A 26,125-nucleotide genomic window follows, 5' to 3' on the forward strand; every position below is an offset into this window, starting at 1 on the left:
CTCAGCTCATATGCACAAATAATAGATCACACACTCAGCACACAGTGTGTCCAGCCATAGCCACTGTGGTAACCAGTAACCATGACGAACAGGAAGACGCCTAGTCCATTCTTACTGGCCTGAGTTCTTCATGAGGTCACTTCCTATTCATTCTGATTCTGTTAGAACATGTTTACAGATAATGTCCATATTTCTGTTGATTTATTTACATATGTTGATCTCAAGGACAATTCCTTATGTCTGTTGTGTACAATACAGGCTTTAAATGTCCAGCAGTAAATCAAGTTGTGTTGTGTTACAAACAGAAGTCAAGACACATAGTATAAAAATAAAGAAGTAACTGAAAAGGGTTAGCAATATTTAAATCAATGTAATTGAAAATTTCTTAAATGAATATGTATTGTTTTTTGTTGTTGTTGTTGTTCTTTTTTGCCAGTGATGCAGCATTTTTCATCCATCTCACACATACACTTGCTCGTCTTAGCATATTGTAGTCTATTCAGACTTTTTATGTTGTTGATTTTTGTTCAAGTCCAAATACATTTCATTAACGTGGATAGTCACTGAACAAAAGTGCAAATGGACACGCATCCATTAAATTCCAGGCCATGTTCTGACATTCTGTCAGTTGTATTGTGAAGGTAAATCCTGTAAAGCTGCATTCAGGGGACTGTAGATTCCTTTTCCTCTCAGGATGGTATCAAAATCCCAAAGGCTGTGCAACTCTGTGCCTTAATCACTCAGCCAGGCAAAGCCTTGCAGAATTCTGAGCATTTGTATCAGTGACCAGGCCAGAGTAGAATGGTTCAGTGCAAATAAATATACAGTGCTGTATGGGACGTCATATTACACTGACATATAGCATGCATGCCAAAGGTGACACAGAGAAGGAAGCCCACTATGATACAATCTTCTGCAGCACAGTGTGTGTATGTATGCTGTTTGTGTGTTCATTAATAACCTTATAACTTCTGATGTTTCCTAAACAGATGGGCTGGCACACAAACTTTAGCTCATTTTAAGTGAATAGTCTTCCCTACGTAACCAAGGTTGGGAAATGAGTGCATTTTACAACCTTCACAACCTTGTCATGAAACTTTATAAAGTATTGCAGATTTAATAATTATTCTGTTATTACTGAATTTGCTCAAAATTTGCCTATATTTGCTTTTAAACAGCATCAGATGGACGTGTCTTTAAGAAGGTACAGGTCCATCTCAAACTGATGTTCTAGATTTTGACCCTATAAAATAAAATAAATCACATGGAGCAAACTTTTGAATTGGTTTAAGAACTTGGGTTTTTTTTCTAAAACAGCTCACTGTTTTTCATGTCTCAGCAACTGGTCCAATGTAATATGTAATATTTGAGCTGAATCATATGAGTCTGTGAATGTGCACATGTGGAAGTACACTACATTGCATGCTTCAAAGATATACCTTGATGCTTGATACGTTAAAAGCAGGTCTAGTTGTGTGGGCAGATGTCTATGAATTTCTGAGTGATGAATTGCCAATAGGGAAAAGAAAGTTTTTGCTCCATGGGTGTTCAAATCCATTTCATAATTAGTTTTCTGTGGTATCAGTTTTACTTATATAATGATACATGATATCTGTAATGGATGAAGAAGGTTCTGATTGAAACACAGCTGACTTTACGCTATACCTAACGTTTATGCGTTGTCACTTTATTAGAAACTATCCTGGTTGTGCTGTATGTATCGGGTGTTTTGTTATTATGGTTTATTGTATGTTCATAGCAATGAGTAGCATCCATGTAAATAGCATGCACGTATGTAACCTTTGTTTAACCTTTGCCTGTACTCATCTCTCCGAATCCCTTTGTGTATATCTTTATCCTCTCTCCCTCTTTCTCCCTCCTGTGCTCCTCTTCAGAAGTGTAATGTTTGTTAGAAAATGTTGTCATTTTCTCCTTATTGTATTTGAAGTCACAGAAGATCCATCACAAAGGAGCGTTTCCTGAAAAGTGACGGATCAGTTCAAATAGTTGATTATGTAGCATTAAATGTCGATCAGAATCAGTTTTGTTCCTGCTCCTAACACTCATTTTGTTGCTGTGGCACTGGCCGATGAGGATTCTGACTCCTCCTCTTTTTCCTCCAGCTTTTCATTAGCAGACGGTGTGAGATCAGAAGGTTTCCATTCTGTGATTGATTCCCCAGGGACCTGTCCTGGACTGCTTCCTCCTGCTGAGGTCACTTCCTCTCTCTGTGCAGCTGGAGAAGGAATTAAAGTCACTGGTTCTGGTTCCATGCATAACGTTACCTCTTCCTCCTGGGATGAGGGGGAAATGAATTAGTCTTTTTGTGTATATAAAGTATGTCTATCAGGTGTTTGACTGTGTGATGTTTCCTTGAGTCTCACAACCTAGTACCAGTCTTGGAAATATGGAATTTTGACTCCGCTGTAGCTTACTAAGCTCTTACGTTCAGCACATTGACTAGCTAAGACCTGCATGGTGACTAGGACCTCACCTTGATCTCTTCCTCTTCTTGAGCTTCCAGTAAAGGTGAGTGTTCTGTTCCCATGTCTTCTGAAGCGGCCGTTAGATTTCCCTCAGTGGCTGCAGCCACACCCATATACCCACCTACTTCTGCCTGGTAGGTCTCTGTAAGCCCTGCCCCCCACAGATCCACCAGGGGTGGGTGAGTGAGTGGCGGTAGACTGTGGATGGTGCTGTTGGGTGTAGCCTGTAAAGACTGAGTGGCACTATGGAGTCTTTGTTCCAATATCTGGAAACAGAGGAAAGAAGGAAAGAATGTAAATACTAATTTCTCTCACTATTAGTCAGTGACTTTCTAAGGGAGTAATCTAATTACTGATTTTATATGTGTGTGAAAGATTCTGTCAACATGGTTTTAAATATTAAAATATTATTTGTGATACTTTGTGTCACTTCATAACCATTTATTAAGTGTAGATTCTATAACTATAAATCCTTAACTACAATTATTTAATTAAAAAATGTTTTTTTTTCCCCCAAATTATCCGAACTGCACGGGTGTGTGTGATCACAAAATGAGTGACAATTCTGTCTCAGGAGCGACACAAACAGCCCAACAACTGAGGTGGAAAAGACATTAGGAGCGAAGGAGCAGAACATTGCAAGTTAAAATGTTGTTCTGTTCTATTTGGTGTATTTTGTGCATATTTCTATGGGCAGTGAGTTGGTGGCAAGTGGCAGAAATAAGGCTAGACTGTGGTTTGTGTGCACTTCCTTTCACTTGATTTCATTTAGTTCAGTTAGTGCAAAAAAACTTCAAATCGAAATTGTTCTTAGGGCACCTCTACCCTGGAGACAGGTGGAAATTCATAAGTTCAAACAACCAATGGGGGAAACTTAGTTTTAATTTTGATGCACAGTAAATATGCAGCTTTTTGGTGTTAACAAAAAGTAAACTTTAGTTGTTTCCTTTTACTGGTGTTACACTAGAAAACTGCTTACAAGGCTAAGCTACAGAATGTAAATAAACCTCTTTAATTGCTAACGTTTGTTTGATAGCTAGGTATCTAACTGGCTAGTTAAGATTAGCTAGAAACTTGCTCGATAACTTTGTTTTTAAGGAGTGGTGTTAAACTAAAAAATAGTCCAGAAAGCTAGCTAGTTTGATAATATATAATAAACCATAATTGCCAGTGTTTGTTTGTTAGCCAGCTAAGTAGCTAGCTGGCGAGTTACTGTTAGCTAACAACTTTTTGGATGTCTTGCTTGTGGGTAGTCTAAATATTTTGTTGGAGGAATGCAAAGATAGAAGTGTTAGCTATCAACATGACAGCGTGAAATGGAAATTCAAACATTTTTCTTCTGACACATTTCTGAGTGAAACAGCATATATGGCTGGGCATGGCTTTGCTGATTGTACATTTTTATTAGTGGAAGATGACACAAAATTAATTTTGCTTTTTAAGGGAACATGCACCAAGACATGAGCTAACAAAACAAAAAAGGTCAGTGTTGATTTTAATGTCACAATGGCATCCTGTGTCTGAGGCAAGTTTTGAAAAGTTCCACCAGCTAATAATCTTTGAGGATATTTGGCTATCACCACGTCAAGTTATGAAGCCCGTCAAATGAACGGCAAAACATCTTCAAGATTATACTATAAATTGGATGATAGCTGCAGTGAAGGCTAATTAAGGAACATTTCAATGTTGCTAGCAGTGCTTTAGACAGGATCACCTGTTGCTGTTGCTGATACTGCAGTATCTGTTGTTGCTGGTATTGCTGTATCTGTTGTAGTTGCTGTATCTGTTGTAATTGGCTCTGGTGTTGTTGGATGAACTGCTGCTGTTGCTGCTGTGACAGGAAGTGAGCCGCAGCATTTCCATCATAGCTACTATCACAGGAAGCTCCACCAGTCATGACATAGGAGCCTGTGGCTGGAGAGGCCACTCCTGACTGCTCGTTGCTGATTGGCTCCCAGGCATCTGAAGAAGAGAGGCAGTAAAGGCCCTGGGAGACGTATGTGTGAGGCCAAACCTCTGCAGAGGACTGGTGTAATATCTGGTCTGAAAATGAAAAAAGAAAAGGAATCGCCATATAGGGCTATTAAATTGTATAGCCCTAATTAGTATCATTAGGGATCTCTGAATGTTCATAGAATAAAACCAACCTATTTTCTCAGCTTTTCAAATTCATGCCAGTATTCTTTCAGTGAATACACTGCATAGCTACGATCTGATCACGTTGTTCTTATATGGTGAAGATTGTGTAAGCACATCTCATGGAAATGTTTCACAAGGGTTTCATCATATTACTGAAGGCTCAATCTCAGAAAATACAGTGATAGCTGCTGGCCATAACATTTAAGACCACTTTTCTGTAAATGTTTTAATCAGTTAGGTATAAAATTCAAAAAATTCAGCTTTGAAGGTGGATTCAAAAAGGGATCAGACTGATATAAAGGTCAATAACCACCTATATCATCTAAAACCTGGGACGATATTGAGAGGCAAGAGTGAGGGGAAATGTTCAGAGATTCATTGATTCTTGGCCTTTGGGTATTTTAGCCTCAGTATATGATGAATTTCAAATAAGGTGGAGAATACTAACCCTTTTTCACCCTCCAAAAATTGTCATCATACTTCATGTCAATAAATAAAAAGTGTCCTGCAGGGATCAATTTTAGGTCCTATTCAATTTTCTGTTTCTATAAATGATTGCCTTGGTGTTGGATGGCTGTAATATTCATTTATATGCCGATTATGCAGTGCTGTATTGCTCATTTGGCTATAGCAAGACTTCAGGTTGCATTTAATAGCGATAACTATTAAAATAGCAAAATGATAGCAAAATGAATAGCAAAATTGTTTGAAAAATCCCAAACTGGTGTAGAATGCTGATAAAAACAGACTTATGTTTTTCTTCAAATTCCAGAAATGTTGACTAAATTAAAATCCATATTTGCACTTTATGTATTAAAATGCTGTATATATTGATGTCTTTGGGTCCCTGGAGGACTAGTGATTAGGGTACAGTGCTCTCACCGCTGCAGCCCAGGCTCGATTCTGTCTTGCATTTTTGTAACTATGCACTGCCATAAATAGGACATAAAGTTTCCTGATGTGTTTCCCAGATGTACAGTAAACAATTAAATATTATCATAATGATCCTGAGAGTTAAAGTACCTCGGCTGGTGATGCTCTCCTGATTGACCTCGCTTAGATGGGCAACACTGCCTTGGTTGGAGCCTGCACTCATGCTTTCTCCATCCATGGAGTTCCAAGCTAGCAAAGTGGCCTCGGATATTGCAAACTGCTGCATAACACCTTAAAGAACAGAGAGGCAGAAGTAAGCAGGTATGAGCAGTCTATTGCCTCAATTTAACCTGGAATATATTGTGGCATAAAATTGGTGTAGGTTCATCTGATAATGGACAAAGCATGCTTTAAGGTATGATAAAACTGATATGGTAGAACAGTGGTTAAGAAATTGCGCACAGAAAAAAAAATCTTCATCTCATTATTGCTAGTCAAAGAACCTTGTGATTTCAGTATCAAAGTCAATCATATACAATTAGTTCAAGCATTTTTTTTTTTTTTACATTTTCATGGTTTACAGTCTTGAACGCAATCAAAGCAAGTATTCTCCCTCCTACTCATTCTGCTCATTTTCCTACATCTTAAATTCCCAGCACAGTATGAGGCATCATCATAAACTTCCTCTGAAACCTGAATAATGAGGACAAGTGCTGAGACAGCTGAGACACAATATTATAAATATGAGATAATAAGAGCTCTGCACAGCACTGCCATATTCCCACCATCACTATAAATAAAAATCATAATCCACTCACACTGATTTATATTCAAACAAGTTGCACAACAAGCATAAGGGGTGTTAAGTGTTTTTTGGTAGTAACACCTGATGCAATGTGTAACACCAGATTGTACACTGTAGGTGCTCATACATGTAGATTCCTGATGTGGGTATTGACTCTTATAATTAATCCTAAGCCTTTTCTTTTTTTTCTCTTTACCTGCTGCAAAGCGTGCCTCCTTCTCTCCATCACTAAGGTCACTGTAGGCATCGTTCTCCAGCTTGCGCTCGTGCTGAAGATTGCGGGTGGAGGTCCGGCCAGCACTGGAGCCTCCCGCTCCCACTGTCTGCATGCCCCAGTTCTGCCACTCTATCATATGGGCCACACGGCCCTGTGCCATGGCTGTCGGCTTTGTCACCTTGTCCTTCATAGACCGAGTCACTCCTGAAGTGGAAGGATGGAAAGATGTGTAAGAGAAGGTGTCATGGAGAAAATAAGAGATGAGAAGAAGAGTATTGTAGAGATGGTGGGGTTAACAGATCAGTTTTGTAATGTTTGTAATTCGCAGAAAACAGATATGTGAGATGCAGTGATATGAAAGATAAAAAGGACTAACAGCTAACACAGTGTTTACACTGCCAATACACATTCAGGAGCTGGACTGATGTGACAAATGAGGGGGAATGAATGGAGGCTTTGAATTGATTAGGTGAATGTAAAGCTGTTATCTAATGAGAGTGTGCAAATTGATTTGGGGAAAGAAAATGGTTATGACTCTGACAGATGAAGGTGAATTTAGAAAGTTAATTGGAAAAAGATGAGGGTGCAGTCTGAGGAATGACACTGTGGCTTGTTGGAATAATCGCTCTCTGCACTACCACTAATATATACCAGGTTTCGGGCCAGTACTCCTGTAAATAGCTTGTGTTATATTGCATAAACTACATTTGTACTAAGCCTAACCTATGCTATACTGCAAGTATTCTCTGTATATGACCGCTTACATAAGATTCATGGGAGAAATAGTCTCATCAATTATTTACGCTGGTAATGCCAGTGTTCAATAATAAATCTGTCATCAGGAGACCTAGTGACCTCACCTTCCATAATCTCAATTGAAATGATGATTATAAAATAAACATTAAGGAAAAAAATCTGAAAAAAATATCAGACTGCACTGTACTTCAGTACACACGCATGATAGTCTGAGAGACAGAACAGACACTAATACATCACAAAACACTGACTGATCTCACGCTGCACTCCACAAGCACTTAACACACAAAAATAACCGCAATTCCCGTCCATCGCCACTCCCGAAACAACAAGCTATAGAAAAAAAAATGTGTTGTGGGTAGTGTATTTCGTTCTGAGTAAGCATCTCTTCTGATATCTGATATTCCACCAATGGATTCACATGCCATTGGCGAGAATTGTAAATGGAAACAGGGAGTGAAAAGGGCACCCACAAGGGGCCATGTTGCCTCCATCTCCACCCACTCAGACTGGAGCCAACATGGGGTCAGTTACCAGTTTACAGGACAGACACACACCTGACACACCTGACAGTGAGGACTTAGCCAGAGCACCAATGCTGTAGGCGTTGGAATTCCGCTTCTTTAGCCGAGGCAAAATGGAGGTCGTGTCCTCCATGGATAGCTGGATGGGAAGAAGATAGTGGAGATAGAGAAAAAGAGAGGGAATGGGAAGAAAAAAAGAAAGTGCAGCAGAAGAGGAACAGTGAGGGAGCAGGACGTGCACCTCAGCAGAGAGGATAGGGAAAATTGAGTGTGAAATTTTATGAATATTTGGAGGGATAGAAAGGGCAGAGGTGATGAGAGAGGTGGTGATAGACACAGAGTTAGTGTTTTAACATGGGTGTGAAATACTACATTTCCCAACAGTGTGCTGGTCAGTGTCTGTCCTCTTGCATTTTGGGAAGTGTAGTTTGTGGCATTTTGGTTAGCAATAAGCTCTACCATAGTGCAACAAGTTACTGCAAAGTCATTGGAGAGAGGGAGAGAGAGAGAGAGAGAGAGAGAGAGAGCACAGGTACTGCAATGAGGGATGAAGGAAAGGCCAAAGCTATCTAATGTGAGTTTTGAAGAAAAGCAAAGCAAAGAAAGAAAGATAAAATGAGGGACTGATAATCACAACACTTACATTGATTCCATCCCATGAAAAGTCTGTTCGGCCATGCTGAGGGAAAGAGGGGAAGGAAAATGGGGAAAGGGAGGAATGGGGAAAGAGGAGAAGACAGCAAGAATGGCAACAATAGAAAGAAGACAGGAGGAAGGAAAGAGGGATTGTGACAGAAGAAGGCAGTTTTAAAAAATATGTAAAGTTGAAGGAGGTATAGAAGAAGGAAAGGAAAAGAGAGGGAATCTTTGTTCAAGACAGAAAACAGAGGTGGAAATATGTTGTGTTTGCAGTGTGTATTATTATAATTGCCTTTATGTCACTGATGGCAATTATAATTTATTAGTGTTAGAAAGAAAATATAAAGCACAAAAAGGTTCAGTCTTATCTGGACATAAAGGCAGGAATTGAGGCTGTTTTGGGAGGAAGCTGTGTTAGGGAAAACTATAGCAGAGTTCCTGAAACAAAAAAAAAAAAAAACATCTTGACTGCCACAACATAACTGATTGACTGCCTTTCCTATATGTATTACTTGCTAGTTTCCAGTTGCTAATTTAAAAATAGGTTGAGTCAAGGCAGTTTTTTATAAACTCAGTGATGTGCTATTAAGCCCACTACCCAGACAGACAGAAGACCTTCCACAAAGCTGTGCTGTGAACAAGGCCATGTCTATTTTGCACAGATTCAGAACAGACCCTACTTGATATGGTTGTCACACACTACAAAACACCAGAGCCTGCACAGTATCTAGCATATAAAGCAGCCCGGGACAATTGCATGTAATTGCTTTTACAGTATAGATGCATGCTGTTTCTTTGTGCCAAGGATTTTGATCTAACGTTTTGAGTATAAAGATATAGATTAATAAATAAGTAGTTCTGCAAATGATCTATTTAGATTTAGAGGGCTGTTGTGTGTACAATGGACATCTCTCTCTCTTGCTCTCCCTCTCTCTCTCTCTCTCTCTCACACACACACACACACACACACACACACACACACACACACACACACACACAGTGTGTTTTATTATGTTTGTGTGTGTAATGTTTTCACTCCACAAACTATTTCACTGCAGATTCCTGACCCAGCGCTGTTAGACTGCAGGAATTTTAAGGCTGCCTGGGGTGACGAGCTGTCATCGCTATCACAGTACCATATGCATCATGTGGTCTGCTTAGTCCAGGTTTGCTGTAATAGGTCATATGACCTTCATACAGAAGATTCATACCCTAAATTCAAGAAAAACAATGGAACAATGGCTGTTTCTCTTAGTTCTGCTGTGTGCATTACTCAGATGCATTTAAAGCAGAAGGTATAGCTCATTTAACAGCACCACAGTTTGTATTACATCCCCCTGTTTGCTCACACAGGGCTTGAACTAAGGAGTCGATCCTGAAGGATGTCCAGGCGTCCAGAGCATTTGTGTATCTGATTAAGAGAGAAGACACTTTCCTGTTGCTTGCAGTGTGACTCTTTTGCTCTTATACAAATTCCTGATTATGTAAGAACTGAGAAAAGCTCTGGGAATGCTACAATGGTGTGTCATTAAATGTTCAGTCTGTTTAGTGTAACTTTGCATTCTTTGTGAGAACACATTCTTCTGACACTTTTGAGAGGAGATCTCACTGGAATTTCAATGAACTGCTATTCAGGCACTGATGTCCTGAAACCATCTTTTCATATACTTTTTTAATGCACATGCACCAAACCCTGAGATGAAACTCAAGCACAAGATGACAAGCAAGCAAGCTAGCTAGTTGGATGTAAGCATTATGTTATTATCCACAGGTATAGTAATAGCTGTGTGGGGTTACATTTCTGTGCTCTGTAAGCACCCACCTTAAAAAATAAATAATATACAGTGGGGTCCAAATGTCTGAGACCACATTGAAAATCTGGGATTTTTTTTTTTAAATTGGAAATAAACAGAAAGTTTTAGAATTTTTAAATATTTAAAACAAAGAAAGTAAATATTCAATATCTTGAATATTTCATATTCAAGATTCTGCACTATTTCTAGGTCCCCATTTAAATGTATCATCCAGTGATCGTGAATTTGAATCCCAATGATGCCACAGAAATCCCTGACTGGGAGCCCAAGAGAGCAAATGTGCCTGTGATCTCAGAGAATGAGGGGTTATATATACTCTTTTCCCTATCAATCAAAGCAACACTAACCAATCATGGGTGTCTGTGTGCTGTCTGTGTCTCCAAAGTCCATGCAGATGGGGTGGATAGCACTCTCCTCCGAGTGTGTTATGCCACCCCAGACGTTGCATGAGCAGCAGTTTGAAAAGATGCAGCTTGCCTGATGGGTGGGAATTGGCCATGAATAAATTTAATAAAATTTATAAAAGAATATTGGGCAAAAATCAAAAAAAGGTCAGATTTTACTCATGCCTAATCTCTTCTATTGAAGCACATGTGTTCAGGCGACATTCCGATGGATCATAAGGTTTTGCACAAACTCGTGGAGCCCAGGTCAACTGCACACTGACATTAAAGAAAAAAGGGGACATACCAAATACTCAGAAACTCTGAAATTCGTGGAAATATTTCAAAGATTCTACTTGTCACTCAAGTCTTTGTAAATAATATAATTTCTAATTTAAAAGTGTTGTATTCAATTAGAAAAGAATGCAAAATGGAAGCATTTTCACTAGTAGTCTCAGACTTTTGGACCCCTCTGTATGCATGTAGTGTGAGATGAAGTATCATGGCTGATGATGATGAAGTAGATAGCTGCCTCAGTGTTGAAATATTTTGAAAATGATAAATCATGGGAAATGTTGGATCACCTTGCGTGCATGGTTATGGTAGAGAGGACCAACACAACAGTATGTATTTAAGCTCACTTCATTTTTCAAACGATATGGGATTTTAGATGGAGTGTTGATACGTTCTCATCATTATTACATAGCACATCTGTGGCATTCAGTTATACATAAAAGATACAATCTTGTATCTATTGCCTTCTTATTAAATATATTGTTGAACCTTGTCCGTTGAACGTTTCTGGATAACGTTTTCAGTAGGACTTTAGAGAGAGGGTGTGAGTGTGAAAGTCCTTGAGCTGACAGAGAAATATGTCATTAATATCTGATAAGGCTATCTCAGTGAGAATGTCATTGGGTATTCTTCAATCATCTATCTATTTCAGAAACGTACATCTAGTCTCTTATGTTATGAACTGGCATGTATTGTATTGCTAAGTTGTATAGCTCTATAACAATGGAAAAGAGAAGGAGGAAAAAGAGAAGGAGATATGGCTATGATGTAATGTAGCAATGGTTATGCTTATGCCACAAGGACAGTCCAATAACATCCTAAATCACAGTCTGACACAGAACCTAACACAGAACCTACTATTCTTTTTAATATAGAGCACATCTTGGATCAGATTGCATAGAGGCATGAAGCATTAGCATCATTACCAGAATGAACACTAGAGGAACTAGAGTAATAATCAGCAGTAAGTGTAATACACTTATTTAAATATTTATTTCTTGTTTCTATCAGCCAAGGAGAACAGCTGGCATCTTTCCTGAACACTGGTCTCATTGGCCTGCTTCTTAGATTAGGCTGCTTCATTCACCTATACGTGGTTTAGCTCTGTAGGATTCAACTGTTGAGAGATTTATTATTATTGTTATTTTGTCGGGCTTACCTGTTCCCCATCCTTCTGTACTGGAACCCCATCTGCCGCTTTAGGAAGAAGTAGAGAATAAAAACTAATTAGGGAAGTGGCTGACAGAATACTTTTAGTTAAATCTTTTGTTGTTGACATTAAAACAGGTGAATCATCAGGTGTTGGTTTGTCTCAGTAATGGCTGCACATGGGCTCTGTGTTTCCCATAGTGGTCCTGTCAACATGCACTCTAGTATGAACCTGAGAAATGACTGACAGTGTAATTGAATCACATCCTAACACCTTTCACCTACATGCACACCCACTGTGCTTTCATCATGAGCTCAGCTTGACCTGCAAAAAAGAGTCTAACAACAAAGACAGACTGAAGGAGAGAGGTGAAGGAATGTGTAAGTGAAAAAGAATAGTGCATTAGCCAAAAAAAGGAGCAAAATGTATACATATTAAACAAACATGATATAGCCTCACTTTGTCTTTCTGTCTCTCTAAGATTTTCACGCTCTCACTTACAGGACTCCAGTAGATTACATTAGCTCTCACAGACCAGCCAGCTTCATAATTACAACCACAGCATAATTATGCAGCCTATCACGCAAAAAAATGGGCTCATCACTAACAGGAGCAATGGGTCACCTACACTAGGGTTTCTCTGACAAATTCTATCCCTTTTATTTATTTCATTTTTCACCATTTCTCAATAAGAGTGCAATCCTAATTAAAGATGACTTAATTGCATAGGGGCCTCTGATAATTAGGTTTCAGCACATCCCTGGTCTCTGAGCAGCTTTTCTTTATTTAATTGGTATTAGTATTTTAGAGCAGTGTTACTTTAGCATCATGACACTTGCACAGGTATGTGACCTAAAACTGTGCATGTTTGAGTGAATTATTTGAAGATGATTAAAGTGGTGGATTATAGTCTTGATTTTGTTAATGTTAGTCTGTAGTTAATTAAAATATCCCAAATTAAATTTGCACAAGATGAGCACATCAACATATATGTTACAAGGACTGTATAAATATGACTGCCATGTATAAATGTTCGGGAGGCTCTATGCCATTCTGGATTATTCTTGTTGAGTGTATAGTCTATAGTGTTGTTACTGTTAAAGTGTAATCAGTGTCTGTATATGAACGCCCTTTGTTGATGGTAAATTTGTGTTGTGTACTTAAAATATCCTTGAGATGAGTTGCATTGTGTCTGTGTACTCATAGTAACCTGTTTCTGTTTGTACCTTAGTACCATGATATAGCTTTAATTATAATTCCTTATGGAAGGGTCGGTTAAAAGCACACCCCTACGGCTGACTGTCTCACTCTTCACTCTCCACATGATCAAAGTTGGTTAAAGTGACCAATTAAAGGAAGATTATTCATTTGCGCCAATCTCTTGCTATCTACATACGGGTTACATTAAAATATAAATCAACATAAAGTGTCTTAGTAAGATGTTTGACCACCACAAGCCACCAGAACAGCTTCAGTGTGATTCTATATGTCTCTGGAGGTGTACTGGAGGTATGAACATCATTCTTTCAACAGATATTCCCTCTATTGGTGTCGTGATGATGGTGGTGGAGAGTGCTGTCTAACATGCCAGTCCACAGTTGTTCAATTGGGTTGAAATCTGGTGAATGTGGAGGCCATAGAATATGATTTACATAATTTTCATACTCATCAAACCATTCAGGGAGCCCTTGTACCCTGTGGATAGGGACATTGTCATCTTAGAAGAGACCACTCCCAAAAAGATAGAAATATTTTGTCATAGGATAAAAGTGATTAGTGAAAATAACTGTATTTATTTGCAGTGACCTTTTCTTCTAAGGGGTCAAGCTGGGCCAAATCCTCCACAGCATATCCGAGTCCTTTCATTTGTGAACCATCTGAAGTTCAGAGTTGAAATGCTTGGGAACAAAAGCAACAACGACAAAAAAAAAAAGACAAAAGCCTCCCCAATTCTGATGCTATGTATTTTATGTATGTTTTATCCAAGACTGACATTGTGGGGCCATACATTCCACTATATCCTTTTAACGTCAGTAACATCACGTGACAGTATGTAAGAGGAGGCATGTCTGTCAGAAAAAAAAAATCTGTAAAGTCTGTAAAACTTATAAACCTATAAACACTGATAGAAGCTATAGGCCAGTCGATGCAGTTCACTTTGAATGGCACTCTATGAGCACTTGCTATAATGACAAATCCACTTTACTAAGCCCTGCGTCTGAACTAAATGTGGAAGTACAGGCGGGCAGAGGAGACCTCTTTTCCTAATATGAAAATCAAACTGTGCAGTCTTTGCCTTCTTTTGGAGTCCATCCAAAGTTTGAGCAATCCCACACCATAAAAAGCTACAGATTATTTCTATCTGCATGTAGTGTGTTCTGGCTGTCAGACTTGTCTGTGACATTTTAGCAGTAGCAGACACAGCAGGGTGAACTCAAAGCTACCTAAATAAGAAACCAAGAGCAGCCAGAAGTCATCTGCGTGATATCCAAACAACATTATGTAAAGTGCAGAAGAATTTATAGCACTTTATTCTTATTTCTTGTATTAGGATCAGGCTAAATAATACAAAAGCACAGAATCAGTGTCGGGTAACTCTCTAATGCATGAAAGAGAATAATGTGTAATTACAGAGAGAGCAAGCTGACATTTATCTATGCACTCAGCACTGCTGCAGCTGAAACTGGTATGAAAAAGCATGAGTCATCTTAACATGAAAATATGGGGCTATAATTTAATTACAATGCAATTTAGCTGATCTGCCATCATTCAGAAAATAAGTGTCATCAAGTATCTCTTGTTACGTATATTTATTAACTAATAATAGAAAGCCTACAGTAGCTTCCTAAAATATATCAGTTCATCGTGACTAAAGTTACTGTGAGGAAAACGGTGAAGGAGGATGGATAGATGTTTTGGCCATGAATGACCTCTTGTTAAAATCTATGGTTTCACAAACTCCAATGTCCAAAACCTGGAAGCCTTTATCAATTATAGTGACTTCTGTGACCACAGAACCAAATTAAATGGCGGATCTAGCATCCTGCTTACCACCGTTTTTTTTTAAGCATTGTTAATAAAGCTTATTAACCATTATAGGAAAATATATAGTTTTATTTTATTTGCCAGCTAAAGTTTCTAATTTTAGGATAACTGTATTAGAACATAATAAGCATAAAAGGCATACAAATTTCTTGTGTGCATTATAACAGCATATATTCTGTGGATTATCTCCACACTAACAGCACTGTAAGGTGCCATTTTTAAGAATGTCAGTGATTCAGGAGTATATATTCTCCTCTGTTCATCAGAAAGATGTAAATGAAAAGTAACTGGATGTCCTAGAGTGATCACGGACTGCTCTTGAACATGCAGTAGCTGTTCCCTGCTGTAATTGCTTTACCAGAGCCCCTTGACACACGAGGCCATGTCATCTCATAATTTATGTTGTATCCAGGAGACATTTAGCTGCTAAAGCACAGTGGTTGTGTGAAGCTCAAAGAAGACTAGTGCATCAGTCTAGTGAATCACGACTTCACGGTTCAAAGCTTCTCACACCTCCTTACAGCTATCAGTTTGACCGACAGTAACTTAAATTCTGGATCAGACTGCTGTCTTAATTCCCCAAAATGCATGGCTTGGCAATTCTCGCCATAACTGAGCGATGCAGATAGGGCACGCAGCAATAACAGCTGATCACGTGACCACGGCTGAGCGCTTCTGCCTTATTAGCGAATATCGCGCGACTCCCCAGTGGCAAAACCGTGGAGGGAGAGAGAGAGAGAGAGAGAGAGAGAGAGAGTCGTGGCCGTATGCAAAATCTCATATCAAGCCTACAGAATGTGAAAGAGTTGAGGACTCCACCAGATGTAGTAAACTATTTGAAACGGTTTTGTTAGTCACTGCGTTCATTTCTGATTATGATGACGTGATTATGTGTAAGCTCTACTCCATCCCAAGGCTACATCCATCACAGTGACAACTCTGTACAGCTCCTCTCTGCAGGAGGTGAAAGTAACAGCCACTCAGGGTGCACACTATCTTCAGATAATGTAGGAAATTTAGGGGTGGTTTATTTTACCTTCAAGCTAAACAAGGCAATATATTACAAAATCATAGCATTTCACATATGTGATGTCACAGAGAGGGCGGGGCAAGATGAAAACAGGAAGTTTCCCAGAACATGAAGAAGGTAAGTTGACTTATAAATTATAATTATTAAAGTTGATCCGTAGGCTGTAAATCTGTCAGAAATAAAACAATTATTATCATAAATTATTCAGTTTATGATGAACTTGTAAATAATGGTTTTATTCGCTCATTGTCCCACTTAATAAAACTGTAGAAAAAGTGGGAAAGGAAATTTCAAGTATTTGAGACAAATTTTTTTCTGTAATGGAGGTTCTATAATAGAGGAAATAAGCAGCTTAGGAAACTCATGCACTTGCATAGTCTACATGATGATGCAAGAGCTTATTCGGAAAATTGTCATTAAAATGTGGATTATTTCATTCATTCATTTATTCATTCATTCATCTTCAGTAACTTTATCCTGGTCAGGCTCGTGGTGGATCTGGAGCCTATCCTGGAAACACTGGGTGTGAGGAGGTATTCACCCTGGACGCGATGTAGGAGTGTTTCCTGCTGCACCAACATATTGTCCTTGTTATAAGAAATGACTGAAATAATAGTTTAATGCTAATTAAATAGCAAAAATATTTACTATAAATAATTTAGGACTCTTTGAACCAATATGTGCCAATGCTTTATTTAGAAAAGACCCTACACATGGCTGCTGGGAGTGTTCTCCCTTTAATTTCCCTTTCACGGGCTTCAGTTTTTTTTTGTTTGAACTGCACTTAGTGTCTGTGACAGTGTTCAACAGGCACGGCAAAATATGCACACAGGAAAAACACAGTATCTTTTTCAGCTTAGAAAAAAGCAACTATTTATGACACTGGAGGATGGTTGTCCAGCTGACCTCACACTGTCAGGGCTGGAACCATACTAACAGTAATTCAGGGAGACGGGGATGTGTGGCTGCCTGTAGAAACCGGTGGATCCACTTAGCTGTGGCCGCTTCATGCTGTGAGACCTGGTCCTAATGCCCAGAGACTGACAGCTATGGATGACTGGAATTCTCTCGGTGAACATCTCCGTCACCTATCTCTGTGTTATGCACACACCCCACACACCACATTACAGCTCATCAGTCACCCTGCAGAGCTCTGTTTCTGCAGAGAGGAGGCCAGTGCCTACTGCAGCATACTCAGCCAACGTTGGACCTGTTGATAAACAACATGTAAGTGCTACAGACTGCAATTAATCATGCCCGTGGTATGAGGAGAGCCAGCCTTCGTGCACAGTTTAGATGACGCATCTGAAAGCACACCTCATCCCCATCACTTATCTGTCAAGATGCTGTAATACTGCCTGAATCTGTTGCTTCATGGAACTACAGGTTGACCTTCCACAGACAGACACACATAATGTGTTTAACAGGAGAGATGTTTTACAGGCACATATCTTGTCCATTCAAGCATTTTTGTTACAGTGTGGACTGTTGCAGCTGCCATCATGGAGTTTAGTGTGTATGTAATCAGATCAATAACTGGGAGTCCCTCTCTGTAATACAATATCTTAAATGCAGCTCAATCATTCTTAACAGAAGACACAGAGAGCAAGTAAACTGTATATTGTACTTAAAGTATGCCAAACAGACACTCAACTGCAGTTGAATGCAAACTACTGTTACTGTTTCCAGTCCACTAGTAAAACAGTAAATTCCTGTTGGATTAAAGCAGTTTCTGACTCAAAGACATTTGAAGCATGTGGTCTGTGATTGTCGGTCAGGATGTAACATCCCTTTGTCATTGCTGTTAGAAGAGGAGTCAGCAGGAGTGTCTATTATGGTGTCTAATAGTTTAGGCACAGCAAAGGCCAATCAGAAATGGCTTTAACAGAGAGCGTGCCAGACACATTAGGCTTTTGTAAAACTTTACAAAAGTATTTGGTATGTGAACAGCTGACTGTAGCAATTCTTGACTGAGGCTGTATAAATGAATAATGCAATATGAAGTTTATACTTGTCATGAGTTTAAATTTCCTGGGTAAAGCCAGTAATATAGTACTGTATATTACTGTCTTGAGACTGAAACTGAAACTGTAAATATAATAGAAGTGTAGAACACAGTGGCCCAAATCTCATTTCACTTCTTTTAAAAGGCCTATACTGAAACGCTCTAGGCCAAGGTCAGCTGTCATCAGATATATCCACTTGGGGTTCATGTGTTTTAAAATTCAGAAAAAATTAGTGAACCATTTCTTTTACTCTATATCAATTTCTCAGCCATGCTGTACACAGGAATTTCAAAAAGGTGTTAAAGTCAGCATGCTACACAGAAAGTAACACTTAGATGTAGTGAGACTGCACCAAAGGGGAAAAAAAGCAGCTGAGCCACTTCATTACACAAAAGAACAAGGAACAAACAAACCTCACTAATGCTTCAGGAAGCTTTCTGACACAGGGTGCTTTCTTAGAGGCTCACACATACACCCTCACTAAAGGTTAACACAGCCTCAAGTAATAGCTCAGAGAGCTCCCTGAGGTGTAATGGCAGTCATGCACAGAGAATCTGTATTTTCTCCACAGGACTGACTGTACACTGCATTTTCTCTACCATGACACTGTAATACAGCCAACACTGAGCCTTCTCACATGCATGCACGCACACATACGCAAAGCCCAGTGGGAAATTCTGTATAGCTTCTACTGAGCTCCTGTATGTTGATGAGAATGAGGGTTCTGTGTGTGTGTCTGTGTGTTAGAGAGCCAGATCAAAATGACGCTCTTGTTGCAGGACCGATGCCAAACTCTCCTGCAAACCGCAGTGAGAATTAAAACAGCTGAATAAGCAGAACACACTTTGAACTCACAAGATAACTCCTCAACCTCACTCAGCAAGGCAAGGTTATACCGCCACAAATAACAGAACATACACTAGACTTGTCACAGTGTTTAATTCAGGATAATTCCAGATATAAATGCAGGTGCATCCCATTTTATGAAAATATGAACATTTTCTGGTTCAAAGGCTACATGGTTTAGCCTCCACTGAGACTAGATATGGAAATGTGTTGCTACAGCTGTACTAAAAACGCCCTTCTCCAATGCTATCTACTGTCCCAGAGATATAAATAATTGTAACATTGTTTGGGAACAAAACTAGTCTAGAATTTGCAGTTCATGAAAAAAGTATGATGTCTAAAATCATTTAGAAACCTGATTTAACATAAAGTCTAAAATGTTTTTTTAAATGTACAATGCATAGGCTCATTCTAATTTCTGAAACACTGATGGAGGAATGCTTTCTTTTTCAGAGTGATTGAGTTGTTTCTTCAAGCACCTCTCCACTCAGCACTCAAGGCCATATTCACTTTCGAGTATAGTGTGCACTTGCTGTAATTACAGATTTGCTGGCTGACATCTGGGTCAGAAGTGAGCATTTGCAGTATTCTGGAGAAGATAAAATAATAAGTCTGGGGGAGAACATGACTGTTTATCTGTGAGGGAAAAGTACTGAGGCGACAGCGCACATCGGTAAATACCAAAAACAAACACTTGTACAGTGTGACACAGTGACGCAGATGTCATAGCTCCAGATTCCCCAGTTCAATCCTAAGTTTTGGGTTACTGTCTGTGTAGGAATCTGGGTGTGTATGGTGCCCTGTGATAGACTGGTGGTCCAGTCCAGGGTGTATTCCTACCTTGCACCCAGTGTTCCCAGGATTGGCTTTGGATCCACCGTGACCCTGATCAGGATAAAGCAGTTACTGAGGATGAAAGAATGAACACTTGGCCAATGCAAGTGCTAACTACATGTTGCATTCCTCTTGTCTGAAAGCATGTTTGCTGATGTACTTCTTATGCAGCAATAACACATAGTCAATTAAAACAATGTAACATGCAATATTTATTACACTGATTTTGCATGGATTATAACAAATGTTATTTTACTCGGGCCATTTAAAGATTCAAAAACTTTCAAGTATGACATGTGACCATATGAGAGTGAAATGCTTATGTATTATTAATTAATATTTGCTTGTTTGTGTGTGTGTGTGTGTGTGTGTGTGTGTGCAAGTGTATAAGGAGCACTGTGCAACATTAATATGAGCATTGCCATACCAGCCCTTGTTTGTGTGTTTTTATAGTATCAGTTACTTCAGCAAGCCTCCTCCTACGTGCACTTGTGTGTGTATGTGCGTGTATCCCATCACTGCGTTGTCCAGCTCTCAGATCACAGTCTGGCTCAGAAAGCTGATCTGAAGTTCGCCAATCGATATCTGACTCCAGAGCTGCCCAAAGGCAGAATACACACCAAGCATCCAGCAATACTCTATAGAACTATGCCATTATATTCTACTCTGCTCTACACTTTCTGATCTATAATGCTGCCACACAATACTATTCTCCCACACACACTGCTCCACATAACGCTGGCAGTAAATTTCACTACTTTATAAAACTGTCATTTAATACTGCTTCAGCAGTTTACATTTGACAACCAGAGATTATTTCCTTTCCAAAAAAGGAGCTGCATATTAAACGCAAACACTATCAGGAAAAAAAAAAATCCTAGGGCTGAACAAAGAACAGAGTTTCATACTAGTCTTAGAGTTGACAAGTTATTTTATCAGTTACGAGTTATAACTGAGACAGCTATATGAGAAATCACTGTATGTAAATATATCTGAATATGCTTTTTTGCATACCATTTGCTTCAGGGTTTTTGTTGGGACAGTATATTTTCATATTCAAACAGTTACACATACAGCGTTAAATGTCTCTTAACTAACACCTGATACTGGATCACATTTCAATAATGATCGTGGTCAGTTTTCTACCACAAAACAAAAATTAATTTAAAGTGGTCAGATAAATGTGAAAAGCACACTGGGAATTGTCATATATGCTCAAGATATTCATTTAGGTATGCAAATATTCCTCCCCTTACTCCCACCCTTCAGTCTAATAAATCACCAGTGTAATAAATAAATCATTCAGTGTTACTGCCTTTGTTTACTCTAACTACAGGCCTTTAATGACATACTGCATTATTGTATACTAGAGAAAAGATAGCAGCTGCGCTGACAGCCACTGACTGTAACTCATGAAGCTGTTATGAAGGTCTCAGTATTCACAAGTACATCTTAATCTGCATCACCAAATAATTGTGCCTTTATTATGTTTATTTCTGTATTAAGGATGGCTTTTATCAGAGCCAAAAACACTCCCTACTACACACTGTTGCTCCAGTGGTTGTAAAAACACCTGCTGTAATAATAAGTAGGTTTTGCACATAAATAATTTTTTTCTTCTAAAATGTTTTAGAAAACCCTGTATTGACATACATTAACATACATTTCCTGATGCAGTTTCTAGTGCAAATTGAAAGTAAATAGCAGCAGGTGGTTATTGGGGTGGACGTTGTCATCATTTACATTGTTGATGGATAATCACACACTGACCATCACACACAAGTCAGTGTGAAGTAATCCATCACTGCTGACCTTGTTTTTACAGTACAACTTCTATAGTAAAGTAAAGTATGATTTGCTAAATACTATGTAGGGCCTCTGATTTATTTGATTTTTAAGGTCAAGGAGAATAAAACAAATTACATAAAATAAACAAAAACCCGCATCAAATCTGCTAAAAGATTCAGAGACCTTGCCGGAAAAAGGTTGTTATTGGTTTACTCTGGTTACAGGCTTTTTGTATTTCAGTCAGACCACACACCTAAAAGTGTCGTCAATAGCCTTTTAAGTCAAAAGTCAATAGAAGCCATCAAAGCTCTGACCAGGAAAGGAGAAATGTTCTATAAATATATCTTCATTTCTTTTTGAGGTGTCATTACCAAATTCATGCTGCATTGCCTTTCCTTGTTATATGCAGTAATCTGAAAGTGGCTCAAACAGGCTGAACATTTACACTTTTCAGAGTTATAATGTCAGATTTGGAATAGCCTCAGCCATAAACACACACACACGCACACACACACACACACAAACACACACACACACATTCCTATTAGTAACTCCTGCTCATGTTCCCCTTCCCTTTAATCCTTGTTGCATCTCCCCTCTTCTCCAACTGCAATGAACTCAAGCATGCCTTTTCTGTTTTCCCTCTTCTCGCTCTCTCTGTATCTCTCTTTCTTTGTTTCATGTCATGCAAACATCTCTGACAACATATGTTTTATTCCCTTTCTCAGTTATCCAAATTTAGTCAATCCATTTCTGCAAAGTGATCAAAGCAAACAGCTGGTATTACTGCATTTCCATCTTCCATCTCCCCATCTCTCTCTATTAACATCGCTACCGCCCACACACACACACACACACACACACACACCGGTCATGCAGTAGCATAAATCAGGAGATGTAGGTTAGGATCCAACAGCCTTACTATAAACTCATGAACATGTATACACAAAGGTGTAAGCAGAGATATACAAACACACAAAGTGACACACAGCTCCAAACATGTTTCATTCCATACAGCCAAATGTATTTGACACATCTCAAACATCAAGCAGAGAACGTTAGCTCAGTCTTGCTTCCCACACCAGCTACCCCTCCCCAACTCCCTAATTACCACACACGCATACACACACACACACACACACACACACACACGCACACAATTTTCAACATTGGTACAAAAGAATATATCTTACTGAGTGTTCGTGAGCCAATACATCCCATGGTTTATTCACAAAGGCCCAGGACATGAACAAGGAAGCGCTTGCCGTTCACCATACATTCTCTCCTTCTCTCTCCCTTTCTATTCTCTTGCTGCCTCTTTGCTCTCGTAGTGATCTCCCTCCCTCCCTCCCTTCTTCCCTCCCTCCCTCTCTCTCTCTCTCCCTCTCTCCCTCTCTCTATCTCTCTCTCTCTTACTGATGCAGTCACACCATCATAAGAATATAGTGATTCTACAATATAATTTTAGTGATAATATAGTATTATTTTGTCATTTGATGTTCTTATTGATTGTTACATTTTGACTGCTGTATATATTGGCTTCTGATTCTGAATGTAATGTGGTAGAAGTGGATTAGTATATTAACAAATATAAATGACAGGCAGTTAGAGTCTTTTGAGCTTGCAGGGGGCTGAAGCTACTGTGATATTGCTGATATAGCTCTGTGTGTGTGTGTGTGTGTGTGAGTGAGTGTGTGTGTGCGTGCGCTCACTCTTACACAGGCATGTATGTGCTGTATTATGTTTCCATTGTTTTCACCACATCTGTGCACTGCTGTGTGAGTGAGCTGAAATGCAGTGATTCTGTCTCTCAGTTCTTTTCTCTGTCTCTGTCTCCCTCTCTCGATCTGCCCTCACTTTACACACACTTACAATGCAGCACAGCTTTTTTTTTATCCTTTCTGGTCTGTCCTTCAGACTCCCCTCCCCTTCTGGCTCTTGTTCACACACTCACTCATAGCCAATAGTGAAAGATCATTAGAGGGTATTCCTGTGTGGACCTTTTCTATGTGTTTCTTCTCTGTTTACACCCCACCCCTTCCTGCTGCTTCTGCTCTCTAGTCCTCTCTTTGTCCTCACTCTTAGGGGCACACACACATATATACACAGAAGTAGATTAGTAATCTGCATATCTGTCCCTTTATCCTTATCTCTCTCTCCATCACATTCCCTTCCTCTTGCATTATAAATTTGTGCAGTGATGCAGACAAAATGAGACGAAAGGATGAAAGAATGGAAGGAGGTGTAATCATTCCTCCTTCACACACACAGAGAGATGGACAGATGGACAGAGATGAGGAGGGAAGGAGGAAGTGGGTGGGGGGGTGGGAGAAAAGGAGTAGGACAGGCCTTGAGCCATTTTAAACAGAGGTGAGGCAGAGAAATTAGTATTCAGTGAAAGCAAAGGCATAAGGTGTAGAGGGAACAAGAGGGAGAGTAGGAGAAAAGTGCTAGAGAAGAAAAGGTAGATAATGACAAATGGCAGAGAAAAAGCAGAATGAGAAAGCAAGGGTTAATACCAAATGTACACAAAGAGATAGCCTGACATGCTGGAGGAGCTGTAATCTCCCCAATCGTGAAGAGGCACCCTGCGTGTCGCCTATATATAGCAGGTTCGCTCTCTCACTGTTTGTTTGTTCATTTATTTCACACTGCAGCATGTGGTAATGAGCAAAAGGTGCATAATGCTGAATGTGCAGAATTTTCATTTATAGGTCTAGAGCAGGATATAGTCTAATGAGGAGCCATCATATATACACTGCTGCACTACAGAGGACACCAAAGGGCCTGACACCAACAGAACACAGAAACCTTGCAACACAGATCAACATGCTATTTGCCACACCATTTTATTATGTGTGGGTAGGACATGATTGCTTGATGATATATTATAAGGTGACAGAAGAGGAGATGCAGGCGGAGAATCAGAGGTCTGGTGCATCTCTGGGATGAGAGATGCATAGCCACCTCTCCCTGACTTTAAATCCAGTAATTAGTAGGTGTTGGCGTGTTGTTGAGGGACTTTCCTTTGTGCCAGCTCACACTTTCCTCCCCACTTGCCTCTTCTTGTTCTTTCACTCTATCATCATGTTTATAACACTTTTTTCTGCTTCTTATTACTCGTACTATGTTTCCTCCATATCTCCTACACACAGCTGTATATACATATACACACATACATACATATATATATATATATATATATATATATATATATATATATATATATATATATATATATATATATAAATCAGCATGGACATGGCTATAAATCCCATGTGTAGACAAGGAATTCAGTGTAAACAAATATTGTCTGTTATTCAAATGATTCAAATAAGACTGACAGTTAAAATTTACTGCTTACTCAGTTATTATTCTGATTATAGTATGATAGTTTTTGTAGCTTTGTTATATTTGCTTGGTGTACATAAACTGAGTAAGATTTTATTGCATGCCCATTTTTATATTGTTATTAAATTAATAATATACGAATAATATATTACATTGTTGGAAAATAAATCAGTCTTTACTGTCATGTGGAGCTTACAGACAGTCAAGCAGAGGAAATGGCACAATTCATAATGCTGATTCATTGCTTGAAACTGTACACAATTGCGTCTAAGGATGGTTTGATAATGAACACCACTTCTTACACACAGCATTAAGCACGCAGCTATGCGATTGCCACACACACACACACACACACACACACACACTGCACAAGGAGGAGGAAAAAGAAACTGCACCCTACAGTGACAGTGCAGTTTACTGCACAAAAAGTGCTGTCTTACTAATATTTCTTTGGTAAATAAGAAGAAGAAGAAAGGAATAGAGCACGACAGGACATGCAGTCATAAGAAAGCAATCAAAGACATGGTGTGACACGGCCCCAGCATGAAGCAGAATAAAACTATTCTGATTGGGCAGAAAGTGTTGATTTTCTATAACAGCATGGCTCTAAAAGACTGCAATCTCTGCAGGCTGGAAATCAGAGGTATCCTATATAATGGACTCGAGAATACATTTTCATTTTAATACATATATATGTAATGTAATGTAAAGTAAAAGTAAAAAAAAAAATTAAACATAGGTGTAGTGTTTTCCACAAACTTATATGCATATATCACATATATAACTTAAAACATCCATTTACAGCATTATGAAAATAGCATTTTGTCTGTCCCCGCCTACTATGACTTTACCTTGATATGTAATCATTAAAACACATTAATGATTATTAAAAGCTCATGCTTCAAACAACCTTCTTAAAGAGTCATCCATTTTAGGTTATAATAAATGTTCATTTTAGTTGCATCCCACTTCATTCACTCAACCCTGTTACCTGAACACATTTACCTCTATGAAATATTTGGAATATTCCACAAGTCATATGTTCAACAGTAAATTGTATCATCCGAATTTCTTGAAGACCACAGGAAAAAGAAAACCAAGTTCTCCTATTTTTTCTTTATTTTCAGTGAGTAAAATTGAACAGT

General features: G+C 38.9%; 1 protein-coding gene across 10 annotated transcripts; it reads right to left on the reverse strand.

Moving 5' to 3' along the window:
* Positions 1-1,723: 1,723 nt before the first annotated feature.
* Positions 1,724-22,964, reverse strand: fam131bb (family with sequence similarity 131 member Bb). 10 transcript variants are annotated; one of them, XM_026926138.3, is made up of 9 exons: positions 22,823-22,964; positions 12,090-12,127; positions 8,444-8,479; positions 7,843-7,939; positions 6,500-6,724; positions 5,649-5,789; positions 4,201-4,529; positions 2,495-2,752; positions 1,724-2,294 (listed from the first exon to the last, which is right to left on the reverse strand). In XM_026926138.3, exons 1-9 carry the CDS (start codon positions 22,848-22,850, stop codon positions 2,064-2,066), a joined length of 1,383 nt encoding a protein of 460 aa, XP_026781939.1. In that variant the 5' UTR covers positions 22,851-22,964; the 3' UTR covers positions 1,724-2,063. The 10 variants fall into 10 exon arrangements, with proteins under 10 accessions (XP_026781939.1, XP_053088584.1, XP_026781938.1 ...); XM_053232609.1 differs by having other exon boundaries at positions 4,201-4,448; positions 7,834-7,939; XM_026926137.3 differs by having other exon boundaries at positions 7,834-7,939.
* Between the last annotated feature and the right edge of the window lie 3,161 nt (positions 22,965-26,125).

This window comes from Pangasianodon hypophthalmus, chromosome 1 (assembly GCF_027358585.1).
Source record: "Pangasianodon hypophthalmus isolate fPanHyp1 chromosome 1, fPanHyp1.pri, whole genome shotgun sequence".
In the NCBI taxonomy this organism is placed as follows: domain Eukaryota; kingdom Metazoa; phylum Chordata; class Actinopteri; order Siluriformes; family Pangasiidae; genus Pangasianodon; species Pangasianodon hypophthalmus.